The 12,490-nt window shown below is 39.3% G+C and overlaps 1 protein-coding gene across 6 annotated transcripts in view; it reads right to left on the reverse strand.

Moving 5' to 3' along the window:
* The window catches only part of ANKRD17 (ankyrin repeat domain 17), an 85,771-nt gene that overhangs the window by 24,047 nt on the left and 49,234 nt on the right, over window positions 1–12,490 (reverse strand). For 4 of the 6 annotated variants that reach the window (XM_068680396.1, XM_068680397.1, XM_068680395.1 and 1 more), the window contains exons 8-15: window positions 12,187–12,424; window positions 11,471–11,662; window positions 10,970–11,079; window positions 10,078–10,165; window positions 8,950–9,077; window positions 8,393–8,536; window positions 7,725–7,827; window positions 5,452–6,207 (exon numbers count right to left, since the gene is read on the reverse strand). In XM_068680396.1, the coding sequence (XP_068536497.1) occupies window positions 5,452–6,207; window positions 7,725–7,827; window positions 8,393–8,536; window positions 8,950–9,077; window positions 10,078–10,165; window positions 10,970–11,079; window positions 11,471–11,662; window positions 12,187–12,424 (1,759 nt within the window). The remainder of the gene's footprint in view (window positions 1–5,451; window positions 6,208–7,724; window positions 7,828–8,392; window positions 8,537–8,949; window positions 9,078–10,077; window positions 10,166–10,969; window positions 11,080–11,470; window positions 11,663–12,186; window positions 12,425–12,490) is intronic. The other 2 variants (XM_068680400.1, XM_068680399.1) reach the window with 1 other exon arrangement.

Raw genomic sequence — 12,490 nt, forward strand, 5'->3', positions numbered from 1 at the left:
AGAGCTAACTCAAGTCTCATCTAATATTATTCAGCAGAGAGCCTACTTTAAACTCATCTGTTTTCTTATACTTGTTGTAAAGAGATATAACCTCATTAATAACACAGCAGCCCATTTGTTTCATAGAAAATAATAATGTTTGAACTCTTGTTCTCATATTTACACACATGGCCATAATGAGTAATTGTGGAGGAAAAAAAAAAGAATAAATTTGCCTTTCTCCAAGATCTAAGAGAAAGCTCTATCAGCTTAAAACAGTAATGGAATGAAAAAAACACAGTTCTTTACTCTCAGATCTGGTCCCAAGGGACCAGAAAAAGATGGTAAAATGAACCCATGAAAAATGTGAACCCCGCTACAGTAGCACAAGGGATTTCTACAGCTGTTAAGGATTACCACTAGAACCCCAATATATGGGCTGGGGAGTACACGCTTTGTTACGCACTGCATTACAGGAGCCACTACTAAAACTATTAGCATTTAAAAAAAATAAGAAAAAAATCAAGCTAGTTGGGCAAATCAATTCAGGTAAAGCCTCTTATACCAACTGCGTTGCACTGAAGGAGAGGGCAGGGGGAAAGAGGTGTTTAAAAGCCAACAGCTCGTTCCCCAGGGAAGAAAACCTTTATTGTACAATCCATATGCAAATGTTTTTATGAATGCTAGCAGAAAAGACCATCAATATGCATGGTGGCTTACAGTTCTCACATTAAGTATATCTCAAGTGTGCTTCAGAAATAACTCACAGATACATAAACAGTTCATCTCCCTGAAGTACATTTCACTGAAGTACTATTTTTTATGGCTAACAAACTTGGATTATTTTTCTTTAAACATCACCTATGCAGAGTTCTTACTTTTAATCAACATGCCAAGTGCAGGAACTAGAACCTTGACTGTGTCCAAACAGAAATATTAGATGTTCTCAATAAACCAAAAGGTTTTTACACCAGTCTTGAGCAGTGAAATAAGAGTAACCAACTAGCTTTATCTTGAAATAAGTCTAAACACATCGACAGCTAAAGCTTCGTACTTCCCTTCTGCCCCTCCATCTGCTTTAGTAGACCAGTTGCAATACTTAACAAATACTGCACTTCCAACATTAGACCCTCATAACTGTATGGCTGGGATAGCGATGTCTTCAAAGCTAGTTCACAATTCAAGCGTTTTAGTATACACTTGCTTTGGTACAGGTGCAACTACCAATCTTAACAACACGATTATACAAGGTAAAACTCCAAGAAGTTTAATAGTCAGCTTATACCACCCCAAGCACTGCTTGACTACCCAAACTGAAGTCTTGGCATTTGTTAAGACACTGGGCAATCAGTTTTTTACTTATTGCCATTAGTAGCACTGTTGCTCTTCGTCCTGGTTTCTCACTGGACATCTCAACTTTTCCTTAGCTCAAATAAAAAAAGGACATCGCAGCTGCTGCCTTCTCCCACAAACCCAGCAGCCCCACCATTCAGAAATATTTCCTTACACGCTGCGTGTGTAAGCCAAGTGGAGGAAAGACAACAGTCAAGTTAACAAAAAATTTCAAAAAACTTCAAAACAAACACAAGATACGTAGCAGCTGAGACAATGTGTTTTTTTTCCTCTCCTCACTGATCTACATGCCCTAAAATAAAAGACATGCCTTTAAAAATAAGCCCGACATTTCACAAAGGAAGATTTTTTTTTTTATGGTGATCAAGTTTGTTCCTTCCTTGAATAGTTCCAATGTTCACTAAGTGCAATATCTTGCAGAAACTAAACACCTTATTATCTTTGTCAACCATCAAGATTGATACTAGTGTTGTCTGATTGTGGGCACAGCATTCTTTTCATGTGCTTATTCTTTATCTCCTTTATAACTTCAACAGTAAGCATATAAAAGTGCTGTTTCACACACCACCATTGCAACGAGGCAAGATGAGGGACTGATAAAATAAAGTTACAAAAAATACTAGATACTGCAGCTTCTTCCAACTTGCTTTAAGGCAACTCAACAGCCTCAGTTTCTTCTCATCTACCCCCACTATCTTATACTGCGATTGCTTTTTTAGTACCTCAAGTTATTAAAAGCTATGTTCCTGCCAGCATGCTTACAAATCAATACCAAACACTTCAGATGCATAACATGCCTTGAATTACAAGGACCCAAGTAATGTTCTGAATTCTAATACAAACACATAGCATTACTTCTATACACAAAGATCTCTGCAGACGAAGCCCTAAAACCACACCGCAGTTGTGTTCTTTAATTCAATGATTTTTTGTTAGAGTCTAGCCCATCCTGAGTATTCTTCCATGTCAAGATCCAGTCTTAAAAGGCAGGCTACCACAGGCTCAACCCCGTACAAAACCAGCTGCCTAGCAATAAACACAAGTCTCTTAACACTCCTAGAACAATGGTCTAAATGTATCTACCATCCATTTGTAAGAACAGCATAACCATTGCCAACAACTGATCATAGTCACACCAGAGCATAAAAGCTTCCATCCTTATAGTTTTCCAGATCTCCTGCATGCATTGCAGATAGGATTCAATTTTGTTATTTTGCTGTGATGCTGGCTCTCTCTTGTAGTTTTTTCCAGTGTTGAGTTCCCAGTAAGACCTAACAGTCAATGTGTATTCTCTTCTCATGTATTAATTAAGCTAGTTAAAACTATCACTGACTCAGCTCACAAGGTAGCTTCCAGGAATTAAACTATCAAGCACTTCAAGATTCCAGAAATACTTTGTGAGGCTGTTCCCAGACATACTCCTTTGGAAACAGTGATCTACTTCAACATAGGGTTAGCATTAAAAACAGAAGATGGTTTAAATCACACATCATTTAACATATGCAGTATTTTGAGTTAAGAGTTTTATAAACTCTTTTCCACTGCCAAAAACACACTTCTAATTCACCCAGCCTCTCAGCAAGCAAACACCTTGTCCAGCATCTGAAGCTGAAGAGCAAGCCCTCTGCTTGTCATTGATTCCAGCAGGATCAGAAAGGAACCCTACATTGCAACTGCAAGATTATTTACTACTTCTTCAATTTCCCTATTACTTTAAAAAGAACAACAAAACAAACCAAAAAAGCCACAATCACCTCAAAACCCTCAAGTCAGTACATTTTCCCATTGTGTCTCCAGACAACTTCTGCAGAGCTCTGGTAACACCAATTAGCTACTATAGTAACAAGGAAATATACTTTATCATCCCAGAGTTGATCTAGCAACAGCACTTGACCAGGAACATTGCTATCTTACCCTAGCCTCTCACTAATAAGAGCGTTTACACACGTGACCTCGTTCTAAAAAGTACTTAACATGGGACAATTCAACTTGCAATAAAAACACAGATGAATACTACATAATGCTACACCTTGGCTGGGTAAACTTTGTTTTTGTAACTGGTGAAACTCACCTAGTGCTGCAAGCCACACATCTGTGCTGGAACTACCTTCACGTGTCTGTCACTGCCTCAGGAACAGGAGGTTTGTATCCATGCGGGACAAGCTAGAGGGTTCCCATTAAAGCAGTACCGAAAACTACTGCTGAAGTATTTCTCTGCTGTGCTTAAACATTTTGTGTTACACTGAACCCATTTCCATTCCACACTAAGTTCTGAAGCGTGCAATAAACTTGGCATCAGAGCTGTATAGTCAGGTCTGTCTGCTCTCTTGAAAATTACCACTTGGCAGAAAAATAGAGATGGAATTTCATTTGTACAGCCTATAACAGACTTCCCACAAAGGCCTTCCAAAGCACAATTTAGATCTCATTTCCAATTGCATGTGTGTGCTCATGTACTAAGAACTGAGACTAAGGAGTACAAATACATTCACTCAAATGTTCATTGGAAGTATCTGACTTTCACAAAAAAGATGCACAAGCACTTGGATTTGGGCCAGCCGACCTAAAATCCCAGATCCTCAATATGTTACATGCAGTTAAATACATCGCAAGTGTCTTCTAACTGAAGGTTTAAGTCATATTTAAAGTGCATTGCGTGCATACTTCATAGCTACCCACAAACCACGTTTTCTCTCTTGAGTTGAGTATCTGATTTTGGCACATATCCCAGCAGATCCACATGAGAGACCTTCAGCATCAGTGCACACTATCACGACGTAAGTAGCTTTATCTACCGTCTCATGTCTCCTGTTGGATGTGTATTCACTGACAGCTTCCAACTCTTGTGTCTAGGCTTAAACTAACACCATATTTTCGGAATAGAATCTGTGTCTCCCGTAAGTTTCAGTGATTTTTAAGGGGGCTTTGCCCAAACATCAGAGTACTCACTAGGAGCCTAATTTTCATCCCACAGTTTTAGAAGCATTGTTCCAATTTCAAACAATCACCACCTGGAATTTCCTAGTTACCAAATCCTCTATTCACTGTGCACCATTACTGTATTCCCCTAATTCCTGCAGTACATGCAAGAGATGCTCCACACCTCTGCACCTTTGGGCTAGAATATTTTTGGAGACCTGCCTTTTTGCCAGCTCACATCTGAACATGCTGCATTAGTCTTACACTGTCTCCTTATAAAGGAGATTTGTTAAGACAGAGAGCATTTTTAAAAATAAACATTCATCAGTTTCACAAAGAGCACCCTAACAAATTTCAATCAAGTAACATGATTTTTTCCCAGCATTCCTGAATAGTTAACTTGTACTCAAACAAGTACTCAGAACGAGTATTTCAGCCATTACACTAACGGGACTACATGCAACTAAAGCACATGTAAAGGAAAGCAATGCTAGCAGCTCACACTTCCCAAGTATTTAAGGCCTGTTTCATTATTTTTAGTTGCTACCTTTTAAGGCCTTAAAGCTCTGATATAACATGGGCAAAGAAATCTCCAGAGCAACTCAAAAAACTTGGTTAGGCTAGATTTTTTCATTGACAAACCAACAATTTCCATGAATATACTGAAAAAAAAGTTAATGGAATTACTGCCTTTTCTTCTGAACAGAAGTAAAAGTTTCCTAATGGTTCACTATTCAAGGCCAACTACAGCAGCTCTCATTCAAGACAAGCCTAAAGGTTTGCTACAAGTTGTAGGCATAATGTAGGCTCAAAGCCTATTCTGAGCACTTCAAGTCAGCTCTCTGTCAACTAGCCAGAAGTACTAACAAACAGCACCATCATTCCTGAGCTACAGACAGGCTAAAAAACTTTTTATCTCTAGTATATCCACCCCCCAAACCAGAAAAGAAGTACAAATGCTATTTCTGACATACCAACCTGACAAACAGGCACCTGTTAGCACAACAAAAGGAAAAGCAACCCTGTAAATCGAAAAGTTAAAACTAATTCTCTGAAAACCTCAACACAGGGTTATCAGTAGGCTAGAGGTACTGCTGCAGAGCTAGCGGGAATACACAAACACACACACACACAAAGAAGTTGACATACCCTCAACTGGTTAAGCAAATATTATACCTGCTCGTAACAATATAAACCCACCTGCCATGATGTCATCCAGCGTGTCATTGAGCGTCTGAGCAGGGCTGGCTACCATTAACCCTTGCTGTGTTTCTGTCAGTATTCCTTGCCCCAGCCCTGCTAGTTGTGCTTGGCCCAACACTGGCTGTCCAACTATTACACCTTGCAGTTCTGTAAGATTTGCGATGGACCCTGGAGGTAAGGAACCTGCTGCCAGAGGCAAAGCTTGTGGCATCGCCAGAGGCTGAATTGGTGCAAAACCCGTCTGCGCAGCAGCTTGCTGAGGATCATCTTTAAGCAAGATGGGGTCCACTTGTTGTAATCGTGCATAGTCTCCCTCTGAGAGTTGTTCTCCTACCCCAACAGGAGTCAGTAGTCCCAGGTGCTGGCAAGACTGTTGCTGCTGCTGCTGCTGGAGCTGAATTCTTTGCGCTTTTACCTCTAGATATTGCTTTTTTAGCTGCTGCTGAGTTTTCAGCTGTAACTCTCGTTCCACTTTCTGCAGTTCCTCCAAAATCTTTTGTTTCTTCTGGATCTGTTCCTCTCTCGTTTTGTTCAGCTCCTCAATCTTCTCTTTGGTGAGCTGGTCAGCGTGTGCCAATTCCAAGGACTGCAGCTGAGCATTCTTCTCTATGGCTTCTTTTATCCTCTGCTCCAGCTCTGTCAACTTGCCCTGAGCCTCTTCTACAATGCTCTCTGGAGACTGATTGGTGATGTAACCCTGTACATCCTGGTTGTTTGCTGGCAAATGACTGCTGGACTTTTGTTTAGAAGCAGCTGTGTGAAAAAGAAACCCCCTCAGAACCAATGGAAGTGCATATGAATGGCATCCTCATTATAGAGCTACTGTTGGGATGCTAAATGCACCAAGACACAGCACCCACAGAAGGTCAGTGTACTGTAAGGCCCTCAAAGGAAACGGTATCTTTCACTATCAATTTTAACACAGCAGTCAGATTGCAAATTAACAGTATAGATTATTGCGCATACATTCCAAATAACCCCTAGGCTACGTTGATATATTTACTCCAACAATTGTTATACTTTCGCCAAATGAAGCGATTGTCTCAAGAGCCGCTGTTATCAAGTGGTGCTACAAGATAAATGGAAACAAAAGGGTAGGATATGCTGTCTCTTCACTTGATCTTTTGCGACTGGCATCGTGTTAAGGCATAAGTGTATCGTTACAGCCCTGAAGCACAGCAAAAGCGATGCAAAAACATCTCAAGGGACACGTGACTTTGCTCAGGCCACCAGTTTTGCGAGTAGTTTAGTATGTTTTAGGAAGTACTACACTTTCTAGGAACACTGAATCCTTTCACTACAGGTATCCAGCTTTGCTCAGTTGACAAACAGTGCTAGAACCCAGGATAGTCATTTATATTTAACATGATCTAACAGGGTATGTTTAGCCACTACGTTTTATCCATAGCAGACATGACTTTGGATGTGTCAAAACTCAGCTCTGCCCAGGCAAGGCAAATAATTCAGCCTTCCTGTAAGAATGAGCGATGGACTAATCCAATACATCTTTTATGAAGAAGTCCACAGTAAAACAGCTGACATGGTCTGCCATACCAGTTGGAGAAGGAACAATCTGTTAATTTTGAAGGGTGAAAGACAAATCAAAACCCAGGATTTGAGCCAGTGGCGGTGCCCAGTTTCTTCCAGTAATCCTTGCTGTATTTCCAGAACAATACAAGTGTACACACAGTATTAATTTTATGACATGCACGCCTGTATTTGCACTATTGCTGATCCTTGATAAAAAAAAATGTTTTGGAAGAGACTTCTAAAGTACAGAAAGAGTAAAGTTATCAAAATAGTGATATCAAAATAGATGCAAATTTAGTCCTAGGAGGAGCTAAGCCACATCAGACTAAATGTTTTGTAGCACAAGAAATTCCGCCTTCAATCAAATTAGTCAAACCCACTCCAAGACTACTATCCTAAGAAAACACGGGTTACCCAATCAACTACCATATGGAACGTAACAGTTACTACAAATTGCACTAGCAAATTTATGTAGGTTTCTGGGTGACATTCTGCATTAGTCCAGTATGTCAAACTAATATATATGTATGTTTTTACTTAGGCAGATTTCTTGACGCTTTGTGATTACAGGGTTAGATGACTGATACTTCATATTTGATAGATAACCAATCCTTTAAAAAAAATTGACAGTTTCCTTGACTGAATTCATTAACACTCTTCATAGGCACTACTCTGCTGTAAGCGCAACCCTAAGTCTTCTAATGGATATTTAGAAAATAAGCTCCAGAACTAAGACTGACCTTTATTTCTGATGGGAAGGGTTGTGGCGACATTAGCAGGGGGTTTGTCAGGCTCCTGGGGTGGGACGACCATGGGCAGCGCCTGCACTGGTACACGAGGAGCCTAAAATGTTGGATACTAATAGATTATTTTCCTCATACTCTAATCTAGTGATAGTTCAATAGAAGGTAAACAAAACCTGTTAGAAAAGCAGACTTTCATGGTAACTAATAACATTTCATACGTTTTAAATATGCTGAGTTCAATAGTTAACCATTTGAGATCGCCTGACTTCCATATGCTTGGCATTCTTCACCTAGGAAATAACTTGCCAAAGATGACTCATCTCTGTACTGTACAGTGCTAGTGCTATACTCTGCAAAAGGAAATAAAAGCCACAGCCGGCTACAAATATAACTCTGAAGAATAGCCTCATTAAAGCAGACTTCAGTTACTGGCTTTTTACTTGACATTTTTTCAATAATCTTTACAGAATAGGAAAAATAAAGGACTACACGGCGATGCTCAGAGGATCTTCGTTTTCACAACAACTCAGATTTTCAAAATTGACCTACAGTTCAGCACTAGATGAAATGACATGATTGACTTCTCTTCTTTCAACTTTGAAAGAACTACAACACACACACACAAAGCCCCACAAAACAGACCGTCAGCTGTTAAATCTTACCCTATTTAAATCATGGGATGGTGGGGTCAGCTGAGTAGCATCAGGTGGAGGAGCAGAAAGCAAGTTGTTGGGGTAGTCTAGAAGGTAACAAACCACACTGGTATGACCACCCTTTGCTGCCTCTATTAACATCGTTGATCCATCCTAAAAAGGCAAAGATCACACTATTAGAAAAACACGATAATGCTGAAATGTTTTGAGAGATACAACAGTATATATTCAGACTTCTTAATATTCCACCTGCAGCAAGTCCACAACTGAACTTAAAAAACAGTTGTTTTTTTTTCCTTCTTTTTCCTCAACTATAACTGGAGCTCAGCCTTCAGATTCATGCTAATTAACAGGTCTGTGCTCCTCCACACACCAACTCCTACAAACACATTACTGAACATAATGCCTGCTTGTGGTTTTCACTGAAATACCTGCTCTTTGACCTTACTGATATCATGACGTGTTGGGTCAGTTGCAGAGAATACAGAAGTAAATTCTCTTGCATATCTTCAGCTATAAGATGAATGGAAGACTACGTCAGAGAAGAAGATAGTTGAGTTACAAACCTTCAGTCTGTGTGTAGGATCAGCACCATGAGCTAGCAGTAACTCCACAACTGCCAAATGACCTCCAGCACAGGCCAGTGACAATACTGTATGATCGTTGTTAGCAGTGGTCCTATTCACATTTGCTCCTTCAAAAACAGAGAGAAAAGATTATTTAAAAAAAAAAAAAAAGACTTCAATTGGTTCTCCTCTACTAAAAGAGAATGGATACCAAGTTTGCCGCCTTCTTAAGCACAAAAATACCGTCTTTGGCTGCAGTTTTGCAACTGCTATATAAAATTCAAGTCAAACTCTATTTTAGAAGCCCATTTAACCTGTCACAGTCACCAAATTCAACATCTCAGTCTTGTCAGGTAGAATTTGACCCTAAGCATATGTGCCTCCAAGAATAACAGAAACACTACCTGCACTAACACTCCAAGCCCATTGTCCTAACTGGTATGTTAGCTCATACCAACCTTCACACAGTAGGCAAACCTATTCCTTTTAAGTTTGCTACCAGTTTTTTATAGAGTGGTATCTTTCTCTAGAAATGATTCAACACATGGATCTTAGCTGGCTGCCAGCAAGCAGATTACCAGTTGCAGCTCTGCTTTTTTCCTTTACAGAGAAAAAACTACATCATACTGGTAACTTCAGCCTAGTCCTGCTCCACACTAGGAAGCTAAGAGAAATATCATTCAGCTGGTAAGAAAGGAAAAAAAAAAAAACAGTTCTGAGCTCTGTATGCACACTACACGCCCAGTGGCATAAGGCTGCGGCTGATAGTTCCGACAACATGGAACAAGTTATAATCAAGATGCTGAAACAAACAGGTGCTTGAAATTGAACTTCTGAACAAGACAGTGCTCAAGAGTTGTACCACGAACACAGCAACATCCAGTAAATGCTACAGTTGTTACTGCTTTTACTAGCAATTAGTGAGTGGAATATAACTGTTTTGAAAAGTTGTTGAAGTTTCCACTAATCTCACCTGAAACCAGAGGTGATTGTTAAGAGCCTAGTTTAAGGATCACTGAACTACTTTAAAATATTTCAACCAAATCTAAATTAAACTACTACTGATGTTATGTCCCTAACTCAGAGCATCTCTAAGAGCCAAAATCAAAAGCCTTTACACAAACTTACCTTTGCTAATCAAAAACTGAACAGTGCAAACGTGACCTGCCCTTGCAGCTTTCATGAGAGGAGTTCTTCCACCTTCTGATTCATGCTCCTAGAACAGGTAAATAAAGACTTAGAATTCAGGAATCACAAGAAGCACATCTAAAAGGACATAATCCAACCGTTTGCTTTTTTAATTGGAAAACATCAGATGTGGAAGATTCCTTTTCAGTGCTTGACAGTCTACAAACATCAAATTTCAAACAGCACAGCATTTAAGTATATCTTGCCAACAAATGCGAACATCTACCTACCTTTGTACAGGTTTAAGATGCCTGGATAAGAAGTATTCAAAGCACGTGCTGGTGATTATAGATTAAAAAATAGTTTTGTCAGGCTTAACTGCACTTTTCGGTAACTTACTTGTGCACAAACCTGGTGTAAAAATCAACTGACCTTCATTATCTTAATTCCACTATGGTATACCAAATAGATCACATCAGAACTGTCAACTGCTGCTTAAGTAACAGAACAAGTTTGCAAATGCAAGTCTTAAACCATAATCAGCTCACCAATTCCTAGCTTAGTACATTTCAGCACTGCAGAAGACAGAAAAACAGAATCCTCAACTTTGCTGTACAAGCAACCTTGAAGGGTTTAGAAATGCTTTAAGAATTAACTGCCAAAGTTTTTGATATGACCTACACACTTCTAGGCAACAAAACAGTCTCGTATCTGTTAGAAAGCCATCATCAGTTCTTGCTTAGTTGAAAGTAAAAAGGTCAAAAACCAGTATAAATCCAATTAAAACAATTAACACTCAACAGCAAGTTTTCAGCAGTGAACGTGAAACAAAACACACGTCATTAATTACGGTATTTCCTACTTATAATTTCTAAATAAAATAATGACTTACCAGATCTGCACCTGCCTGAAGTAAGACATCTGCTACATCAGTATGGCCATTTTCACACGCATATGTCAGTGCTGTGTCACCTGTTGCTGTTGTTGCATGCACATTAGCCCCTGAAGCAGTATTAATGAGCATGTAAGCTTTATGGAGTTCATAACAGAAAATATGCAAGTATCTTAATAATCTTCTATAAGATCAGGTAGCAAACAATTTTCTCCTTTCAGTACAACATATACAATGTTATTAAATAACTTAACAATACTCTAGGGGAAAAAAAAAAACACCACCCAAAACCCAGAACTTAAGTTCCCAGAAAACTTACATAAACTCAAGTCTATAAAAGCTAAATTAGGGTCCAACTAGTACATTATTTACAATTCCACAAACCTTTGCAACCAACTTCAATAAGCTGCTAATCAAAGTGTAACCAATTTGGGGACACTTTTTTTTTTTTTTAAGGTTACATTAAGTTTCTACAAAAGGACTAACAAAATTACTCCATACCTGCAGCTAATAAATATTTAACCAGCTCCAAATGACCCTCCTGAGCAGCCTCCATCAAAGGTGTTGAACAACCAAGTTCTATATCAGCTCCTGCTTTAATAAGAAAATCGGCAACCTCCAAAAAACCTCCACAGCAAGCCAGAGTTAGAGCGGTTTCTTGTGTCTCCTCTGTTTGAGCATTGATGTTAGCTCCTTCAAGAAAATAAACACATATCAGAAAATACTGATTTTTGAAAGCAGTATCAGCATATTAAGCTATTTGTTGTTGCACAAGGTATCAGTTTATATCTCATTTCTACAGCTTCAGAAGAAGTATGATTTTAGAAGTATCCTTCTAAAATCATAATACATCAAATCTCAGTTTCCTCTAACTACTCGGGGATTCCCTCTGAGAACGCAAAAGCGCTTCTCCACAGCTTTTCAGTAATAAAACATTATCGAGATATGCCAAGGATATCGTGCAGAGTGCAAGTTACCCACATTAGCCCTTCAGTATAAAATACCTGTCTGAAAAATGCAAAGCTGCTCTGAAGAACAGTTCAGGATGACCACTTACCAAACAGAAGTATAACAAAGAGTATTTTGCTAAAGAACTGCTCAAAAAGAGGGTGATGGGTTGTTCAGAAAGGAACCAATATAACTGTAATATATTTAAAAAAAACAAGGAGACACATGCCTACTGAATTGTAGTTAACGGAAGGCACTTCAATAGTTACCTTGACCAAGTAGTAGTGCCACCATCTCTTCATGGCCTTCTCTAGCTGCTTCCATCAGCGGTGTGTATCCTTCATCATTCACCTCTTCCAAGTTAGCTCCACGTTCAATCAGCAAAGCTGCCAGTTCAACATGCCCACCACAGGCTGCTAAAGTTAACGGAGACTCGAAAGAGTCAGCAGGCATGTTCACCTGAGCTCCACTATCAAGAAGTAATCTTGCCACTTCCACATGGCCGTCCTACGAAGAGGAAAAAAACCAAAACAGTTTAAGAACTCGTAACAAAAAGAAACTTGCTGTTCTTTT

This window comes from Anas acuta, chromosome 4 (genome assembly GCF_963932015.1).
Source record: "Anas acuta chromosome 4, bAnaAcu1.1, whole genome shotgun sequence".
NCBI classification, from domain to species: Eukaryota; Metazoa; Chordata; class Aves; order Anseriformes; family Anatidae; genus Anas; species Anas acuta.